Genomic DNA, 20,865 nt, shown 5'->3' with positions numbered 1-20,865 from the left:
GGAATGAAAAGAACTTAAACTGAACTTTAGTTTTGAATTCTAAAGGTGGCTCCAAAAGTTGTCTGGCTTTGTAAGCACTTGGGTGCCGCCATTACTGAAATATCTTTCAAGCATCAGCTTCATGTTACTCTGACTACAAAGTCTCACTCAACACCAAGTCCATTCAAAATTAATGAAAATAAAATTACTTTCAGAATATTTTTATTTGAAGAGCCAGTCATGGTATTTTCTTCGGTAGCCAAGTTTTCAAATTATTTTGAATCCTAGCTGAAGGGCCAAGTCCCGCATTGCAGAAAAGAATAGGAGAGAAGATGAGATAAATCAAGAAATACTGGTTAAGTGATGCCAAGCTTGGGATTTTAAAAGCCCAGAAAATTATAGGAAGAAGGAAAGAACAAGGGAGGTAAGGAGTTCTTTAGTGTTGAAATCCTGGGAATGAATGAGTTTGAGTAGGAGACAGTGCAATGAGTCTTGATTTCATCAGTGAGGATGCAGGGAAGAGAAAGAGCATGTAGGATAGTGTATTGGGAGCTTAGGAGTGACAAGCATGCAAAGTTCAATAGATACACACACATAGTATAGACAGAACAGACAACATGGGCTCAATTTTAAAAGGGTGGCAGGATGGCAGCGGTGGCGGGGGGGGCGATTTGCGGGTACCGAACCAAGAAGAGGAGTGGGCAGGTTGCGATGCGATCGCAACCCTAATGAGACCAATTAAAGCCTTTACTGGGTTTCACGCCTGGCAACCCGCCTGATTGACAGGCTGGCTGCTGACAGGAGCTGCACATCCGAGGTGGTGAGGGGGAGACAAAGATCGGAGGGGTGGGGGGGGGAGACATCGTACATCGGGGGGTGGGAGAGACATCGGAGTGGGGGAGGGACATCAGACATCGGGGGGGGGAGGAGAGACATCGGGGGAGGGGAGAGACATCTGAGTGCGGGATGGACATCGGACACGGGGGGAGGTGGAGGGACATCGGACATCAGAAGTGGGGGGAGAGACATCGGTCATCGGAGCAGGGGGGTGCAGGTGACATCGTTTGTAAGGTATGTTTATTTTTTTACAATGGGAAATGTAATTTTATTTAATTTATTTAGTTTATTTTCACTGGTTTGGCCCTTCTCGCCTGGGGTTCACCAGGCGTGAATCGGAAGCCGTGGGAAAGCCACCCAGTTAAGTTCAAAAACTTTGTAAGTGGCCAATAAGTACCTTAAGTACCTCAATGAGGTATATTTGCTTGTTTAAATATCGTCCCGCCGGCTTTAATTGCCGGCAGGACTTCCGGGTTCGGGAATGGTGCGCGCACCCAGATGACTCTGGGTCGTAAGCGTTCTTCAGCGGGTTGGAGCCGGGAATCCTGCTCGCTCCAGATTACTCAGATTTTCTTTGCCCCCCCCCCCCCCCCACCGTCCCTAAAGCACCGGACTTTGCTTTTAAAATTGAGCCCCATGGGTCTGAAAATCCTCGTTCCCATTCTGCTGGAGGGAGCGCGGCAGAATGGGTTCTAGCGACCCTCAATCCTGACCCTGCCAGAGTATCCAGGGTCGTAGAAGATCACCTCGTTTACATGCTGGCGATACCACTATAAACGCATCATGGGAGAGAAGGGGAAGAACGTGGCATTCGCAGGCCACTAGGGAAGAGAAAGAGCATGTATCTAAGCCAGCGGTCAGCAAGAATTTTTTCTCAGTTGCCGCATCATCCAAAAAGAATACTTGTGCCGGCACTTCAGCTGCTCAAAGGACCTGGACTCTGGGTTCATTCAGGCTTCCGGGTCACTGAGCATTAGAGATAAAAAGGCTGAGACGTGAGAATTCTCTCCCCCGATCCTGCTCCCTCTAACATCACGGGCCTTGTTAAGGACAATCGGAGGTTTTGTCCCAACCAGGCCCCGTTGGAAACTCGGAGCCTGAGCTGGGACCCAGTGCATCTGGATCCCATCCAATTTCTCTAAGGCTTAGCAGTCTCCCAGCTGATTGACATCAGGCGTGTGCCTCTGGCCCCATGGAAATTCGGGGCCCGTATCTGCCCTATTGTAAAAAAAAACACCTTATAATCAACTCAAATCTGCAATGCTTTTAGTGGACAAATAACAAACTGTGGGCTATTTGAAGAGTAACTATGAAGCATCGCCCACAAGCCCAAAGGCTAGTTCATTCCCACTAGTGTGAGGTACTGTGAAATGAGTCAGCCTGGAAAAAGTTAATGCCAGTCACTGAAAAGAAATCATTTTTTAAAATAATATTTTGTTTGAAATAGAATGTACTGTATATTTTTCATATCTTTATCCCTGAAGAATTTCAGTAGCATATTAAATATGATGACAGTCTATTAACAAAGGAAATCATGGAAGCCAGCTATTCATGCCTGCCTTTCATTTCATTTCACTTTTATTATATTATTATATTCTTAATCTTGACAGGCAAACGTTTTTTTGGAGATAGACAAAAATTAATCTTTTCTTTGCCGTGTAAAGAACTTGGCAAAAAAAAAGCAAGGCAAATGCATACCTTTCAACTAAACAATATATATAGTGAAAGCTCAATAGAATCGTATTCTATCAACATCACTACAGTGTACACAATCAGTATTATATACCAATACATTTGCACACAGTCAACACAACGATGCACTACTAACGCAGCAAAGAAATATACACGAAACCCAAAAATGTATATGCACAATTTTTCTTTGCCTTTCTCCCCTCCTCTTGCTGGGCTCTGGTTCCGCAGCCACTGACTGCCCTCCGTGACCTCGCCCATCTGTGAGTTTAGTGAATTGCAACAGAATATTTATCTAGGGAGGTATCACAAGATAAACAAAATACACTGATAAAATACAGCAAACGGACAACACAGAACGGGGCAACTAAGGAACACGGCACTGACACAACAACGCATTAGAGTCAAGGTAGAAGTTAAGCCACTTTAATTGGCTTCAGTGACCTTGAGCTAAAGACAGAAAAGATCAGAAAGGCTTCACCCTCCTTAACTGTGGATCCATTCTGGTAACACGAAGGGGCAGAATTTCTCCGGGGTTCTCCCGATCTCCCACTGTAACTTCGGTAGGACATCGGCAGAAACCCCAGAGAAATGGTGTAAAGGGCTATGTCTGCCATTTCTCCAGGGTTTCCGTTGATCTTCCGCTGAAGTTACAGCAGGAGATTGAAAAAACCCAGTGGAACGTCTATCCTTAAGTCAGCACAGGATTGAGCTTAGATGTGATGTCCACAAGGTTAAATACCCTGACACTCTGGCCTGATTTTCCTCCAAACCCTATCGCGCTAATACTCACATCTCTGTATGGAGATCTAGGAGAGGCTACTTCACCATGATCCCTTGGTAATGCTACAGAAAGCTAAACCTCCCTCACAAGGCAGTAACTGGGTTGTGCCAGCTGCCAAACAGCTGTGGGCACGGTCCATAAGGGAGACCTTCAGCTGACTAAGATCCGAGGCAATGGTCAAATGAGTTCTGCCATCACAGTCCACCTTTGGCAACAAACTCAACTCAGACACTTGCTGACTTGTCGTTCTCCTCCACAGCTTATTCTGCTATGCCTTCACACAGCCGTTCTCCCCCACTTTGCCCCATATCATTCCACACAAATCCCATCAGTGGCCAAGACATCTCACTGACACTTAATTGGACAACCTTCTTACTGTTTAAGACCACTGTGCCTCCCCTTGGTGCTTACTCTGTGTGCCCTTTCAGTCCTAGCCTAATACTTATCCTATAGTGACAGGACATTCTGAGGTGACTGGCTAATGATTTGCAGCAGGAGCCCTAGGGGGTTGAGATGTTACTTCTTAGTCTTTGATGGTGGCCATTTCCACAATAAAACAGAGGTAGAGAGATTGAAGGCACTCTGTGTGTCATTATATGAAATGCAGCCAGATTTTAGAAGGCATTGCTTAATGGGGTGAGAACAGGTGCTGGGAATGAAATACTTATCATGTGAGTCTTCCACTGCTTCCCTACACTTTCAACTGTGAATAAAGGAAGACTTACAGAAGGAAGGGGGTGTGGAGGGTATTGTGCTACCTCCTGTACATCAGTGATAAGTTGCAGATGGTGTTCAATGCAGCGAGGGCAAGGTGGCTGCGACTAGGAAACGTACTTATTACAGTGCATAGTTACAAGATATGACTGCCTCCCTGTTAACTTGGTTGTCTTGGAGCGGTCCGTAAACTTTCTCCAGCACTGACTAGCCATGCGAAAGTTACTAGAGGTAGCACTCACTGCCTAGGCCACCTTCTTCCACAAGTCTGAATCATGTCCTTCATGGGCCTCCTTCCCTTGAAGCCAAAAATATGGGTTGTCCTTTACTGGGTTACAGACAGTATCACCTCAGCTGAAGAGTTTAAATTTCTGGGCTTGATGTCCTGGAGAAGCACCAGCTACACTGAGCTACAGTGAGCTACGCTGTTACAGCCAAAATAGCTGTCTGAGCTCTTTCAGCCGGTGCAGCAGTACTGGATTCACTTTCCCCAGACTGCCTATAGAGGGCGCTAATAGTGTCAGAAGTCTTCCATGAATATATAATGACGGTGCACTGAAGAAAATTGAACTGATTGAACACTGTATTCACCACTGAGGTAAGTCAATACCCCACTGTTTAGGCTTATCCAGTCCACTGGTCTTAATGCCGTTGTACTTGTTCAGGATCAAGAAGTTTTTTTCCCTCTGAATGGTTCATCTCGTCTTCTCATCTACTCTGTTCAATCATGGTGGTGTCCAGCACTAAGGCCCCAAAACGCCTGAAGTCCAAGAAGGTGGAATGGCTGATTTTTGCCCTGGGGTTGGTAGTGGTGGGTAAATGTTTAACCTGCAGCAATGTTGAATGTCACTGCCAACCTACATTGCTGAATTACTGTGACTGAAGAAGGCCAGATGCTCTTACAGAAGCGGAGTAGAGAAAGAAAGAACTTGTATTTATATAACTCCTTTCACGACCGACGTCCCAAAGCGCTTTATAGCCAATGAAGTACTTTTGAAATGTAGTCACTGTTCTAATGCAGGAAACTCAGCAGCCAATTTGCACACATCAAGGTCCCACAAACAACAATGAGATAATGACAGGATAATCTGCTTTTTTAGCAATGTGATTGAGAGATAAATATTGACCAGGACACTGGGGAGAACTCCCCTGTTCTTCTTCGAAATAGTGCCATGGAATCTTTTTACATCTACCTGAGAGGGCAGATGGAGGCTCGGTTTCACATCTCATCCGAAAGATGGCACATCCGACAGTGCAGCACTCCCTCAGTCCTGCACTGGAGTATTAGTTTAGATTTTGTGCTCAAGTAGGCAGGCGACACCAATGTACAGCTTTCTTACTGGAGTTAGTGACTTGGTCCTTCTAACTGCTGAAATTTCGCTGAGAGATGTAGGAGTTGTGGTTAAATATAATCCTAGGCGTCTGTGGAATGTACATTGTTTCTTAAATACATAATGGGCCTCACATTTAAGGGAAAAAAGAATTTTGTTGTTGAAAAGCCAATTCAATTTCCACACAGGTCAGTAAGAATACAGCTGTAACAACTAGCAGGCCTTCCTGATAGGAATTTCAAAAATTGCTCTAATTCTTTGCTATACCCAATTTTAATCTCTCTATGAAGTCAACAGGTATAAGAGGCCTCTGTTCTATTTTGATAGTCGAAAGTGTGAGGATATCAAAGGAACTAGACTCTTTCTGGTTTGTAATCTGTGCTCAGTGTTTCCTGAATTCTGACAACCTATTATAGTAATAATGTGCCTGGAATACGTTTAATTTATACAGACTATTATTGGTATTCATGTAGCTAGCATCTATTTTAAAAACCCTTTGAAGGATAAAATTGCATTTTTGGACCAAATTTAAAGTAAAATCTCCAATTACAATAGTCTATTGAGTGAACACCACAAATGGTTGTGTTTTCTAGTTCCTCTGTGTTAGAGGTACTGCGGATCCCCTTCAAGTTTGGCTTTTAGAAGACCCACTTTTCCATGTGCCTCTGAGATTCCACTCAAGACTTGCCGGACATTGACAGGCCTGGGATACCATGCTGTCTCCTCTCGTTTTATAGCTCACCATCAAAAGGCAGAAAGGGAATGCCGTGGGGCATTATTATCGCAGCTTCCATAGAAAAGTGAATGGGCCCTATTGAAATAGAAATAATTGACCTGTGTTTTTTTTTCTCTCTTCCTGTGGGGAAGTGCCTGCTCTCCACCTGACCACTGCCCACAATGGAACGATTGAAATCAGGAGCCCACTTTGTAGATGCAGATCCAAGCACCAGTAATCCATGGCGCAGTGCATTGCAGTTTCTTGAGATAAAAGAGAGAAAGATTTTGCATTTATATAGCACCTTTCATGACCTCAGGACATCCCAAAGTGGTTCATAGCCAATTAAGTACTTTTGAAGTGTAATCACTTATAACATAAGGAAATGTAGCAGCCAATTTACACACAGTAAGGTCCTACAAACTGCAATGAGATAAATGAGTCTGTTTTAGTTGTGTTGGTTGAAGGATAAATGTTGGCCAAAACAACAGGATAACTCCCCTTCTCTACTTCAGATATTACCATGAGATCTTTTACCTCCACCTGAGAAAGCAGATGGGGCCCCAGTTTAACATCTGGTTCAAAAGATCCACCTCCAACAGAGCAGCACTCTCTCAGTAGTACACTGAAGTGTCAGCCTAGATTATGTACTCAAGTCTCTGGAGTGGAGTTTGAGTCCATGACCTTTCATCGAGGCAGTGATATCTTCTTTTCGGAACCTCATTAGTCCTCTCAATGACCATTCTAATTGTGAACATGCCTCATTGTTGCAATGCTCAGATGATGAGGTAGGACCTCAATGTGGTGTCATGAGCCATGGAAACAAGAAGTATGTCTTATCTTCCAGAAGTTATCCCAACACTTGAATAGAGCTTGGAGGCTGGACTGCTTCATGATAAAGGTGTTGTAACAACTCCACAAAAATTTGGCATTGACATGGAGAATTAATTATTGCTGGTCACAAACATTTTAAACATTCATAGTGGAATCCCCTTCTACTCAGGTAATTTAATGTGTTTACAGTAGGAGCCCGCAAGGCATGCGTGGGTGACATCTATTGTCTTCTGATCTTTGGGGAAGCCAACACACATTGCTTCTGTATATGCCCAACCACAAAGAATAACAACTTGGGTGAGGCACTGGAGGATGGTTGGAATTCATGGAACTGTATCACAGCAATGGTCAGCACTTTCAGGAGAGGAAGGGAGACGATTTGTGTTTTTGTAAAAGAACAAAGTCCCAACACAATCTTTCTCCACAAGCCAATCTACCAACAAATAAGAGTTCCTAGTCATACTATATGACTAGCAGACTAGCAGATCTCCCATTGCATTGCTCACAGTGAATCGGTGAATCCACTCTTTCATAACATTTAGGACGTTATCAACAGGGTGTGATGGGAAAAGTGTGACAGGAAGTAAGTGTGACGTACAGAAAGGAAGTGCACGCTATACTCAAGACTTTTAACATGTACACATAGATATTTACTAATATAACCAATGCAATACTGAACTGAACTAAAAGACTTTACTAAAACAATATAAGTCTATACAATAAATATATTATAGACTAAGATTAAGTTTCAAACTGTAGTGAGATGGTGGAAGGACATTATTGTCCTCACATCTACAATCAACCTTCAGTTGCAAAACTACATCTGTTAAGAATGCAGCAGTGGTCAGTAGCTTATTTATGGCGGTTTATTTTCCACCTTAGAATTGATTTCTTTGTTGCATGAGTGCCATATAAAGGGAGTATGAGTTGATTATAAGAAAGTCTCAGTGTAATTGACTTTCTTTTCTATTTCAAATGAAATATGGTCATGGCACTCAACTCTGACCAGTTTGCCGAGCACTAATGTGTTCCATTTCTCATTCGCTTACAAGCTGATAGTCCTTATTTATTTCAGATGGATACCCTTGAGTCTCTCGGAGATAGTATCAGTGGTATGGCAAGGTGCCCCTATGATCCTAAACAAGCCAACGTTGCACTCTTTGCTGGTAAGTCCCTAAACCTTAACATCTACTAGCTAAAATCGCAATTATGTAAAATCAATTTGTTAACCAACCACAATGCACTACATTTAATAAAACTCTATAATTGGGCTAGATTACATTGAATATGAAGGTGTGTTTACATTTCACTTTGTCTTTTTTTGACTGTTTAAAAACTTACCATCAGCTCCTTCAAATGCCTCAATGGAAAATGCACTGCCATGTGTGGTAGTGAGCAAAGAGACTAGAAAGATCCCAGGTTTGATCCGCAGTTTTTGCTGATCATCATCCGGGACGGCATTACGCTACACTTGGTCTCAGAACCCAGGGAAGGGCAAAAGCCAGCCAAGGTCCGCACTCCTGGTTGCTGTTCAGTGACCCATGATGGAAAGTATGCATGTGTGGACATCAAGTGAGGACAGAGCAGATACAACAATGGTAACAGACAGTGCAATCAAACTTATTGTCCTGAAACTTATTGAATCAAACTTATTGAATTACAAGAATGTCACTTTAGAGCGGTACAGAAGATGGCTGTCACTGCACTAAGACAGAGAGAAAGGGGGAAGAACCTTTTGAAGAGATATTGACAGTGCGATGGTACAGGGAACATCGATGAACTTTGACACGTCATAGTCATAGACGTGTGTAGTCTCAATTAAAGAAAGAATGAACCAATTTACCACAACACCAACTTGCAGTCACATAGCACCTTTGCCTTAGTAAAATGTCCCAAGACGCTTCACAGGAGTGTAATCAGACAAAAATTGACACCGAGTCAGAGAAGGAGACATTAGGACAGGTGACCTAACACTTGGTCAAAAAGGTAGGTTTTAAGCAGAGCATTGAAGGAGGAGAGAGAGGCAAAAAGATTTGAGGAAGGAATTCTAGAGCTTAGAGCCTAGATGGCTGAAGGCACGGCCGCCAATGGTGGGACGAAGGAAGTGGGGGATGCTTAAGAGGCCAGAGTTGGAAGAACATAGAGTTCTCGGATGGTTGTAGGGCTGGAGGAGGTTACAAAGATAGGGAGGGGCAAGGCCATGGAGCTTTGAACATAAGGATGAGAATTTTAAATTTGAGGCATTGGTGGACAGAGAGCCAATGTAGGTCAGTGAACACAGGGGTGAGTGATGGGTGAACCGGTCTTGATGTAGAAAAATATCCCAAAGTGCTTCAGAGAGGCATAATCAGAAATAAATGGACACCGAGCCAAAGAAGGAGATTTTAGAAGGGGTGACCAAATGCTTGATCAAAGTGGTGAGTTTTAAGGAAGATCTTAAAGGAGGTGAGGGAGATGTAAAGACAAAAGGGTTTAGGGAGAGAATTTTAGGGAATGAGGCCTAGGCAGCTGAAGACACAGACACCAATGGCGGCTTATGGGAGAGACACGAGGCCAAAGTCAGACAACAGTGAGTTTGAGAGCTGTTGCAGGGCTGGAGGAAGTTACAGAGTTAGGAAGGGGTGAGGCCATGAAGGGATTTCAATATGAGGATGAGAATTTTAAATTGGAAAACTTAAGAGGACAGCGGTGATAGGTGAGTGATAGGTGAGTGGGATACGATATGGGCAAAAGAGTTTTGGATGAGCTGAAGTTTATGGAAGGTGGAGGATGGGAAGCCAGCCAGAAGATCATTAGAATAGTCGAGTCTGGAGGTGGCAAAGCAAATTCGTGAGATGTAGCTTTGATCTTTGCCCCTCTCTCTTTCTTCCTCCCTTTTAGGAAGGACAAAGATGATATTGAGTATCCGGAATCTAAGTTATCAGGAAAGGTTAGAAAGTCGGAGTACTCTGAATGATATTTTTAAGATTATGAAGGGAACTGACAGCATTGATCCAGGTAAATTGTTCACAGTGACAAAGGGTTGAAACACCAAGGGAAATTAGGATGTTAGGAACAACGGTCAATGGGGTGGAAATCGGGTGAGATCCACAACAGGCAGACAATCCGCTCCTCCAGGTTAAAGCCCATGCAGCAAAATTAAAAATGACCGCCATTTAGCCTGGTGAGGGGGAGCACTTTTATCCAGGCATATTGATTATTGAATGTTCTCCTTTCTTATTCAGTGTAGAACATGCTTTTTGGTCGAAAACTAAAACGTTCTTGCTTTTCTCACACTGTAGATAATAAGCTTTTTACCGGGACGGTCACTGATTTCTTAGCGATTGACGCTGTCATCTATCGGAGCCTGGGTGACAGTCCAACTCTCCGAACGGTCAAACATGACTCCAAATGGTTCAAAGGTATGTCACCCACCCACAAGAGTACTTAGCAGAGAGGATATGTAAAGTAACATTGCAACTCTTGGATTTATTGTAGGCTTTTACAACCAACATCCAACAAAAAGTAGATATTCATAAAATTAAAACAGAATATAATAATGCAAGGCAGGCAGTAATTCAATACAGGAAGTTCTCCTGGAACTCATAAACCTCAGCAATGAAGTTCAAATGCATCATTTGACCAACAAAACTACTAAAATTTAATTCAGTTTTTAATAGTTCCCAGTATTTATTTTACAAACTAGGAATTTCCCCCAATGGTTCAGTTGAGAAATACTTTGATAAATGTATATGGACCAGGACGGTATGTCTGTGCTGATCTCAGGCAGGGTGGTGGTGGGGTTGCTACTATTGGTCTTGTGTTCTTGGATTGCGAGTGGGAAAAATCCAGTGTGTATGCTTGGACTACGTTTTAGCACAGGATTCTGCTTAGCTGTGGTGCCTGTCACAGTGGTATAGCCTGCCGACACAGGCCTGGATTGGGCAGTATAGCAATAGAAAAAGAAAGGAAATGGAGGCACAGAGGCCTACCTCCAGATCCCTGCCCTTCAGAGTACCACAGGAAATTTTCTTCCTTTCCCTCTCCCTAGGAGAGAACTTGGCTGCATGCCCCTTGACCGCCCTGTCAAATTTAAATGTTGGCAGGGGCAGGAGAGGCTACTAAATTGACTGATTTCCTTTCTTCCCACCTAACTAAAATTAATCCCAGCTACCAGCCGGAGAGGGGTGGTGGTACATCCTGAGACAGCAAAGGAAAGCTCACTCAAGGCCATTGTGGATGGAGAGGGCCTAGTAGTGGTCACCTCTCCTTTCCACAGTCCCTCATTCCATGTAAGCTTGGGCTCAATTCAAGGCCTTAAATTAAGTTTCAGTGAAAATCTTCAGCGGCCTTATGCTCCCTTTAATGGCGGTTACTCTCTTTCTTGGTTGTAGTGGGTAACCACCATCACATTTCCCTGGCTGGCAGTGGTGGGCTTCTTCTGTATGGCAGAGAGTCTGCCAGGAGCCTGCCCTGCATTGCTATTGAGCCCAACCAGTAAAGTGTGTCGGGGTCCTTGGCGGGCTTGGGCCAGTGGGTGGAAGTCATGCTGGGACCCACCTCTGGTTGTGAACCGTCTCCGGAGGAAAATCTAGCTCTCACTGTCTAGGATCACACTTAAAAAATGGCAATTAAGATGATATAACAGAGGGCTGCTTGTTCCCATAGAACTAAGCCTCAACCTGAGCCAATGCCTTCAAGGCTGTAATTGGAGCCCAGATTTCAGACATAATAATGTACTGAAATATTTATGACATGTTCTGAACCTTTCAATTATATCCCTGCCTTGTAATCATTCCCAGGTATCTGTCAATCTGTACATAACATGTGCTACTGGATATTTAAACCTGAAATCTCCTGAATTAAAGGGGAATGAGATTCACGGAGCTAATGAAAGTTCACAGGTACAGTCCTGGACGGTTTAAGGGAGGCTGTCAAAAAAAAATTAAGAGAAATTGACAGGATGAATTGATGGAGTCATAAAACTGAATAAAAAATTGCTGAGAGGAGCTGAAGAGATCAATGGAGTTGATTATTTTATCCATGCCATAGGGAACATTAAATACATTGTTGATGGGGTATTATCACTCATAATGGTATTTGACCAAAAGGATGGCTATAACTGTGCATAGGTCCTGCAGTAAAAACTTACTTTTCTGTAGTATATTGGATTATTATAAGTTCCCATATTATAAATATTTATGACATCTCTCATCACCCTAATGTTTTGCCATATTTACTATATTTAAAGCAGTACTGGGTTAATCTTAGTCAGCCACTCCAGTGACTCAGTAGATACCATGCAATACTGAGCCGTACAGACCAGGAAGGCTGTAGGTTTGATCCCTCGTCTACACTAAATTAGGTGTTACAGCTGGGCTCAGCAAGCCTGGACTGGGGAAGGGAAAGCTCATCTGAGGTTCCCACACCTGATCGCATCCAGTAGCCCCGTACCGGAAAGTGTTTGTGTGTGTGTGTGTGTGTGTGTGTGTGTATACGTACATCATGAGCAGACAGGTTTGGCCTCAGTTGTGATGTCCACTACAGTTGAATAGCCTGCTGACACTATTGTCCAGGCTCTCACATAAAAAAAATGTTCATTTGTACTGGTGAACCATTGTACAGAGCAGCCCTGTCTTTCTCAAATTATAGGATTATAATGTTCTACAGTGCTTTTATTCACTGCTGTAGTCATGTGCACAGATTTGTACCAATTCCTCCTTTTGAAATGTGCAGCTTTTCTGAATAAATGTGACTGGATAGTAAATTTAATACCTTTTGACCTGTTAATGATTTCCAAGGCAATTTCATCAAGATCATAATATTTTTCTTTGAAACCATTCTTCTCTATTAGCTGAACTTTGGCTTCATTTTTCAACATCTATACCTGCCCTTAAATAATCGCACACATATTAAAAAAGATATCAACAGTGCAGTATCATAATAATTAATGCAAACTATTATATCAGTGTAGCTTCTCTTCACTGCACCTAATTATGTTTGTGCAATTTGTGATGATTAAAGTGGATTATAATGGAAACTGAGTCAATACAATTGCAATAAAATATTCATTACGTTGAAAGGTGTTAAACCAACTTATAATTACAGAATTTTTTTCTGTAATGGGTTAATAAGTGATTAGTACAATGTCGTACTTAATGTAGGTGATAAGGTAGGAAGCTCGGCTAAGGTCTATCTGATTTTCTTTCAGAACCGTACTTTATCCACGCTGTAGAATATGGTCGGCATGTTTTCTTCTTTTTCCGAGAAATCGCTATGGAATTTAACTACCTGGAAAAGGTAACTGGGAATTCTGGGTAGGTGTGACTGCAGAGTAGTTTGCCAAGTGACTGTTGTAAAAGTGTATGTTAAAAAAAAAACTGGCAACAGTGCTTCGTCGCTCCTCAATTTTGGAAATTAAATGATAATCTCTGCCCTTTTGAGACTCTCCTTCCTTTGCCTACCTTCGAGCGCAGCCCAATGTGGAGTGAGTTGCACCAGAAAATATGGAATGACAAAAGGCCACTTCAGCTGTCAGGTGTGTTTCCTCCAGTGAATCACGTACAGTCTACATTGTCAGGATCTCCTAAATTATTTGAGTTTCTAAAGGGAAGTGATTAAACACCGGTAATACGTCCAAGAAGCCAAAACTGTGAACTTCCTCCAGATAATATTGCCACGTCCTGAATAACATGACTCCGTGCTCCATTATTATCTAATTGTATCCTTAGAGCCCTCTTCTGATTTCGAACTAAAATTTCGAATCATCCAACTCCATTTCATTGATTTATCACCAAGATTTCATCTTGCAATGATGCAAACACCAACCGATCCGTGAGGAGAAAAATTCCATGAATCTCTAGCCTCGAATGAAGTTTGACTATTTTGTATTTACATCATTCAGACTCACAATCACAGTTGCATGTGTGAATCTACCATTTCACTTTCCACATCATCCTCTCTGCTCAGTGACTCCCCCATTTAATTTGGCTGTGCTCAGAAACAGGAGTTGGGAACAGGAATGGATAAATCCATGACTTATGGTTCTGAGGAGCATGCACCTGCAGCCCAATACACCATGGCGGAGACATATGTGACTTAACATGTTGAAAAAGGACAGAAGGCATCTTGTAAGCTGACAGTGGCAGCTAAAACATTTGTTCATACTTCTGGATTTCAGGTTCCAACTGTTTAACTGAATGATCAATTAAGAAATACAGCTTCCTCGATGACGAGCTGGTTAGCTAGTGAGTAGCTGAGCAGAGACAGGGCTCCTATTCAATTCTGCAGTCTGTGCTGAGTTAGGTGATCGAAGCTAAGATTACTGTAAGGAGAGCACCACAACTGGTTCTGTGACCTTGGGTTTGGGAGGGAATATCGTCCAGATGTTCCTGCTCCTGGTCACTATCCAACAACTCCTCCTGGAAATGCATATATTAGACATTCAGTGAGGACAAGGTTAGGCTCAACTGTGATGCTCACCATGTTGAATAGCCTAATCTTGGTGTCCGGACTGATGCGCAAAGAATGGTCACATGGGCAAGTTACCAGGGAGTAACCAACGCCTGTGGAACCATACCCCTGCAAGGAATCAAATTCTTCAATTTGATAACCTAATTGCATACACTTACTGTCATGTTAATATATTAACATAAGGCATGAAATGAGAAGAGGCCATTCGGCCCATCAAGCCCACTCCTTCCACAAAGCATCTACAATCTACCCTATCATTGGCCCTACTCCAACCATTTAATCCTCTTCCACAGTCCATGTACAGTTTACACTATGGCCTCCACTATTCATCCATGGCTTGTTTTTCTCCACAGACAATATCTCCTCTCCACCAGTAGTGAAGGAGCCATCATGTCCCATGGAGTATTTGATCATTTCAGCCTATATCCATCCCTATAGTTCCCAGTCTCAGTCCCAACCACATATTCGACCTGATGTTGTTTAAATAAATCAATTGTCGCAACCTCAATTGCTTTTGCTGGTTGTCACTAGAGCCCAATTCTGATCTTAATCAACACAACTGCTAAGTAAGGTTCAATTCTACTTGACTTATGCTTTGGTGAAAATGTTTCTTTTAAATGTGGTCTTATGGCATATCATATGCTTTACATGTAAATATTATGTAAGTATTAGTTGCATTGCTCTGTGTTGGTGGCATGAATTTTGGCAAATTAGGAGGGGACTGACCACTGCTTGCGTTGGGTGAGTGAATGGACCATCTCTCCCAGACTTCAGTTTAATAAACTTTGCTTTCAAGATAATCTTTACAAAGTGACATAACAGGGCTTCATAGATGGTAAATGCAGCACGCAGTGTAGGAACTGATCCACCCAGACAAGAAAGGTTGCCAAGGTAGATCCCACTCCACACTGAATGAGCTGCTCTCAGCTGGAATGGCAGTAGGATGCTACAGTTGGCCTTCGTGTCTCTGGGCTGGGGGGGAGGAAAGGTTGAAAATCAGCTTCCTGCACCTGATTACAATTCATTGTTCCCACCTGGAGTGTGAAGACAAGATCAGGATTGCCTGTGATACCCTCTATGATTGACTAGTCATCGATGTTCACCATTTAGGCTCACCTGAAGAATTGCCACTTTGACGAAGTAGCTTGGGACTGCCAATGCCTGTGGGACTGTATCCCAATGTGAATAGGTGCCTTCAGGAGAGGAAGGGAGAAAATTGTAAAGTAAAAACCTCAAGGGCACCTAACAGATGTAAAATTCCACCAATGTTTCTCTTTCTCACTTATAGGTCGTTCTCTCCAGAGTTGCTCGCGTCTGTAAGAATGACATGGGTGGTTCCCAGCGGGTTCTAGAGAAGCAGTGGACATCCTTCTTGAAAGCACGCTTGAACTGCTCGGTGCCAGGAGACTCTCACTTCTACTTCAATGTCCTTCAGGCAGTTACAGACATCATTCGGATTAATGGGCACACTATTGTGCTTGCCATATTCTCCACCCCCTCCAATAGGTAAATACATTTTTCAATAATGAAATGCACGTTCTGTGCGCAGTTCTCATTTTGGAAAGAGATTACTGCCCTTGAAAGGGTACAAACAAGAACAAGCAATATGACTGTGGGTCTAAGGAATTTCAGTGAAGAGGAAAGGTTAAAGAAGTTGAGCTTGTTTTCTTTGAACAAGAGACTTTGAAGTGATCTAATTGACTTTTACAAGATTATGAAGGAAACTGACACAACTGATCCAGACAAATTGTTCACTGTAGCGTATAGGGATCGAATACCAGGGGACGCCTGTTAAAAATTAGAAAGTTAGGAATAAGAAGGGAGGACAGAAATGTAATAGATTTGTAGAACAAGTTACCAGGGAAGACCACTGAAGCAAATAGTGTAAATGGCAAATAGACGTGTTTCTAGACTGAAAATGGATTGAGTTATATGGTGAGAAGTTTGTCAGGTAAAGATCAACGAAAATGTAGACAGGTATGTCATAAAAATGCTGATTTAAATATTGATATATATTTTGAAACATTTATTTCTAACCTAGTTTGATATCGGAAAATATCTCAATATTCAGAATATACTTAGTGGATAATGTGTGTTTTGGTGAATTTTATGCTTACAGAAATGAGGGATGTTAATTCTTGTAAAAGAAACACGTTCCATTTTAGACACTCAGGCACCAATTTTAACCGGGGGCAGGAATTGGACGAGTGGTGGGGTTGGGGTGGGGGTCTGTGATGTGAGCACCAAACCCCTCTGACCTCGGCAGCATCAGGCCTGGCCCATTTTAATTTCTAGGCCTCGTCTGCATGCCGTGAGTCAGCTACCCGCCCAAAACAGGCGGGAAGCAGCAGCTGGCCAGTGGGCGGGAATGGAATTCTGGCCGGCACCAAAGAAACGGCCTCCGGCAGCAAGGTAAGTCACGGGGAGGGGGCTTCGGGAGGGTCTAGCGGGAGGAAAGGAGGGGAACCCCGGGCAGGGGTGGCCTAAACTTTTCTTATGGAGCCCACAATAGCATTCTGTTTTGACCTCTTCTAGCCCCGGATCCTTTTCCCGCTGTCTTCGCCGGGGCGGGAAAACCACAACGACTTCCTCACTCAGGCCGTAGTTAAAATTGCAGTGAGGGCCCGATGACATCATCAGACCCCTATCTGTATATTTAAAGAAGGACTCCGTCGATTTCAGGCGGATATCCTTGCCACCTGCTCAAAAGATCAGGTTAAAATAGAAGACAGCGAGATCGGCACGGGACGTCAGCGAGTAAGTCACCCGGCCAATTTTAACTGGTTTCTGCCGGACAGGTGGGGGTTAAAATCGTCAGTAGCAAGCACTCTCAGGTCAGGTCAGGTATAGCAAGGTTAGTTACAGAGTAAAATCTCTCAACTCTAACATATGACTCATCCCCAACAATGTGACATCTCCTACACCAGCCATTCTATGGCTTTCCTGACTGAGATTGACAAATGAGAAGCAGCTTTGTTCTCAAGGTCCCTACCCACCAAGAACTGGATTGAGACTTCAAACTCGTTTTGCATAAATAGCAGACCGTCTGGGCTGGATTTGAACCCGGAACCCAGAGGTGAAAGACTTGTGTTTAACTCGCTGCAACCCAGTCCTCCCCATCGCTTTTAACAAAAAGAAGCAGAAAACAACACAGCAAAGCACAGCATCGTCTAGTGGGTATAGCAAGTGATAGCACCTTGTCGAACATAAGTCTATTAGCTAAACTCACCATGATGGTTGTGGCGTCACATTGTACATTGTTTTTTTGATTCTGTGCTGTGTTGGCTACTAAGTCTGAAAAAGTCCAGTGACTCCAATTAAGCTGCCTGTTTAAAATCTGATGCTCATTCCTATAATCAAACCAATTTTCAAAATGAGCTCCTGCAAAATTATAATGTCTCTGGGTCAAATCAATGAATGTCAACAATGAATATGCTCCACAATCAAAACTCAATGTGCTGAATCAGAGAAATAATGACTGTAAAATGATTACTGTGGTCTGCACATTGTCCCCCAGTCATTAATATGTCCAAACAAGTCTTTATTTCTGTAGCAGCCCATTTTGAAAATGTATTTTAAAATGGGAATAAATAGCATGTTTTAACCACCAATGAATGCAGGGTCACTAATCTTTGATTTTGCAAACAGCTTTATGTAATCCAGTTTTCTGTCAAAGCACATAATGTGGAAACTCAGAGCTTTTTAATGTTTTAACGTTGAGACAGGATGCCAGAAAACGTGATGTTTGATAGATTCTTCTCATCTCCTGCCTCCAAGCTCTTTCTCTGTCACAACCTTTTTTAGTTATATTTTCCTTTTTGTGTTCGAAAGAATGTGAACAAATATGGAGGAAAGACTGGTAGAAAGCAATAATGATTTTCTCCTGTTTGTCCCCATACACAGAGTCTTGCTCCTATTCTGAAATGTGTCAACAGAAGTTAGCAACAAAAAAAAAATTGTTAAGAGCTGGTTAAAGGCCAGTCATAAAAAACTTGTGCAGAATTGCTTGAGGGTGGACTCATACTCAGAACCAACATTAGCCGAATGGAGGATATTTGTTCTGTTAATGTCTTGTTAGCTGCTGAGATGTGTGAAAGGACCGTTCATAGAATCGTAGAAATGTAAGCACAGAAAGAGGCCATTTCAGTCCACTGCACTTGTGTCACTGCTAGCTTCACTTCAGAACTATCTACTCTAGCTCCATTTTCCTGCTCTTTCCCATACTTTCAAAATATTCTTCCATTGTTTATCTGCCCCCCCTCTTAGATAAAGGGCCAGAACTTGCTGTCAAAATAATGGAGAGGCTAATGGCGCACGCCATTATTTATGCGCAAATGCTGCAGCAACTTCAGGCAAGGGGAAATCCAATGGTTGCTGTCCAGGATGCACTGCTCCGCTGTTAGCTTTGCGAAAACGGCATCGTGCTGCCTGCCTCTCCAACGAAATGCATTGAACGGCATGAAGTTGCTGTATTTGCTCAGTAGATACGAACTAAACTCGCCACAGAAAGTTAAGTCTTGTCATTTCAAGTGTAAGTACCCTTTCAACGACGTGATAAGTGTTTATTTCTGCCAATCGACCTCTCTGGCACTAAAAATTAACAATTACAAGTGTGGAGATTTTAAAAATGTCAGATTTTTAATTTTAAAATTTTGCTTTTACTTTTCCTTTCTGTCAATTTTTTCTCTCTCTTTTAATCCAATTTTTAGTTCCCTCTCTTTCTTTCTCTTTCTGTACCTGATTTGACATTGAATTCACCCGTTCTAATTTACACTTCCTTCTCACTCCTTGTGCTGTTATTTTCACAATCCTTCAATCTGATTGTTCAAGGAGATACACAGTTGCTTGCCCTGTTCACTCAGGTCCAAGATGCCCGGTTTCTCTCACTGCGACATTATCAGTTCGCACTTGTAGCAACTTACCACACAAAAAATTGTAAAGCCTAAACGGGCAAGGGCGAGTTTAACTAACGGCAGGCGCTGTTAGATGCCCTGCCACGGCAAATTATGGCTCTTTGTGATTGAATTGGCTTCAATAGCCACTTGTAATATACTCCATGCAGAAGTTCCTTCACACCTCCCTCTTTATTAAAAGTGCTTTCGGCTGCCATTTTGATTGGCAACCATTAAATCCTGCAAAAACTAGCACCAGAATTGCCCATGATTTTGTGTGTCAACTTCACTTAGTTGGTAGCTCTCCCACCTCTTGAGTCAGCAGGTTTGAGCCACAGGCCAAACCTTTTCTGAAACTCAGGTGCAGTACTGAGGGAGTGCTGCATTGTTGAAGGTACCATCCTATGGATACATTGCTAAACCGAGGTTCCGTCTGCATGTTAGGTGCAGGCCAAAGCTGCCATGGCACTATTTGCAGAAGAACAGAGAGCTCTCTTGTCATCCTGAGGCCAACATCTCTCCTCAACACCACCAAAACATATTGACTGATCATTCATCTCATTGTTATTTGTGGGATGGTGCTGTATTTGATTGTGTGAAGTGCTTTGACATTTTGACATGAAAGGCACTATATAAATGCACATAATATTTATTTTACTATTAACCTCTATTCAAAAATGAGGAAAATATAGCCCCTTTTCCACCACTATTTTGTTAATATTGCTATTGTCACAGTTCCTCTGAACTTTCCTCTCTTGCTCCTCTTAAAGAACGGAAGCCTTACACTTAGACAGCACCTTTCATGTCCTCAGATCATCATAATGTGCTTCAAAGCCAATGAGTTGTTTTGACATGTAGTCACTGTTATTTTGTAGGCACATGCAGCAGTGCACAGAAAGATCCCACAAATAGCAGTGAGATAAATGACCATTTAATGGTGTTGAGTGAGAGATGAATGTTGTCCAGGACACTGGGAGAAATCCCTACGCTTCTTCGAAAAAAATGCCAGAGAATCTTTTACATCCTCCCTGCAGCCTCACTGTATTGAAATCAAGACTTATCACACCGTTTCCGACTCAACTCATTCTTTCTCAGCACCTCAAATCTGTGGATTGCTTTACTCCCCTCACTCTTCCCTTCCTCTCAAAACCCAAGGTCAGCGTCACCTAAGCACTATTTCTTGATTTGTCTTCTCTCTTACTCTTTTCAACCCTGGTGGTGTCCTATCAATGGACCTCAAGCCTTTGCTGAAGTTTCTCAATTAAAAAATGATGCTGACCCTGCCTCAGAATTTAAAATCCAAGTAAATCCTTTGATGGTGCTGCACAACTATACTCATTCAAATCAGACACTTTACTATGTCGTGATCTCATATTATTTACCCTATTGGGACTATATTGTTATGTTTCTATAACCTGGGAACTATTAGTACTTTTACATTTATGAGTGGAAAATTATGTTTTATTTAAAGTTCACACTTGCTAGCAACAATTTGTCAATTGTCCAGCAGAGACTTAATTTGGTACTTATAGAAAAATAGTCCAAAGGGGCAAATTATATCCTTCATGAAAATTGTTCACGATACTGCATTTGTTGGAAGCAATTAATGTTGTGTTTTAATAAGGCTCAACAATCTTC

At 42.5% G+C, this 20,865-nt stretch overlaps 1 protein-coding gene across 1 annotated transcript in view; it reads left to right on the top strand.

Annotated features, from left to right (window-relative positions):
• Positions 1-20,865, top strand: part of LOC137299736 (semaphorin-6B-like) — a 403,979-nt gene that overhangs the window by 305,655 nt on the left and 77,459 nt on the right. Inside the window, exons 8-11 of the mRNA XM_067968676.1 lie at positions 7,959-8,049; positions 10,165-10,284; positions 13,074-13,162; positions 15,624-15,841. Coding sequence (XP_067824777.1) covers positions 7,959-8,049; positions 10,165-10,284; positions 13,074-13,162; positions 15,624-15,841 — 518 coding nt within the window. The remainder of the gene's footprint in view (positions 1-7,958; positions 8,050-10,164; positions 10,285-13,073; positions 13,163-15,623; positions 15,842-20,865) is intronic.

The sequence above is a fragment of the Heptranchias perlo genome, chromosome 29 (assembly GCF_035084215.1).
Source record: "Heptranchias perlo isolate sHepPer1 chromosome 29, sHepPer1.hap1, whole genome shotgun sequence".
In the NCBI taxonomy this organism is placed as follows: domain Eukaryota; kingdom Metazoa; phylum Chordata; class Chondrichthyes; order Hexanchiformes; family Hexanchidae; genus Heptranchias; species Heptranchias perlo.
Note: the sequence above shows the minus strand (reverse complement) of the source record. Positions and strands in the feature narration are given on the sequence as shown.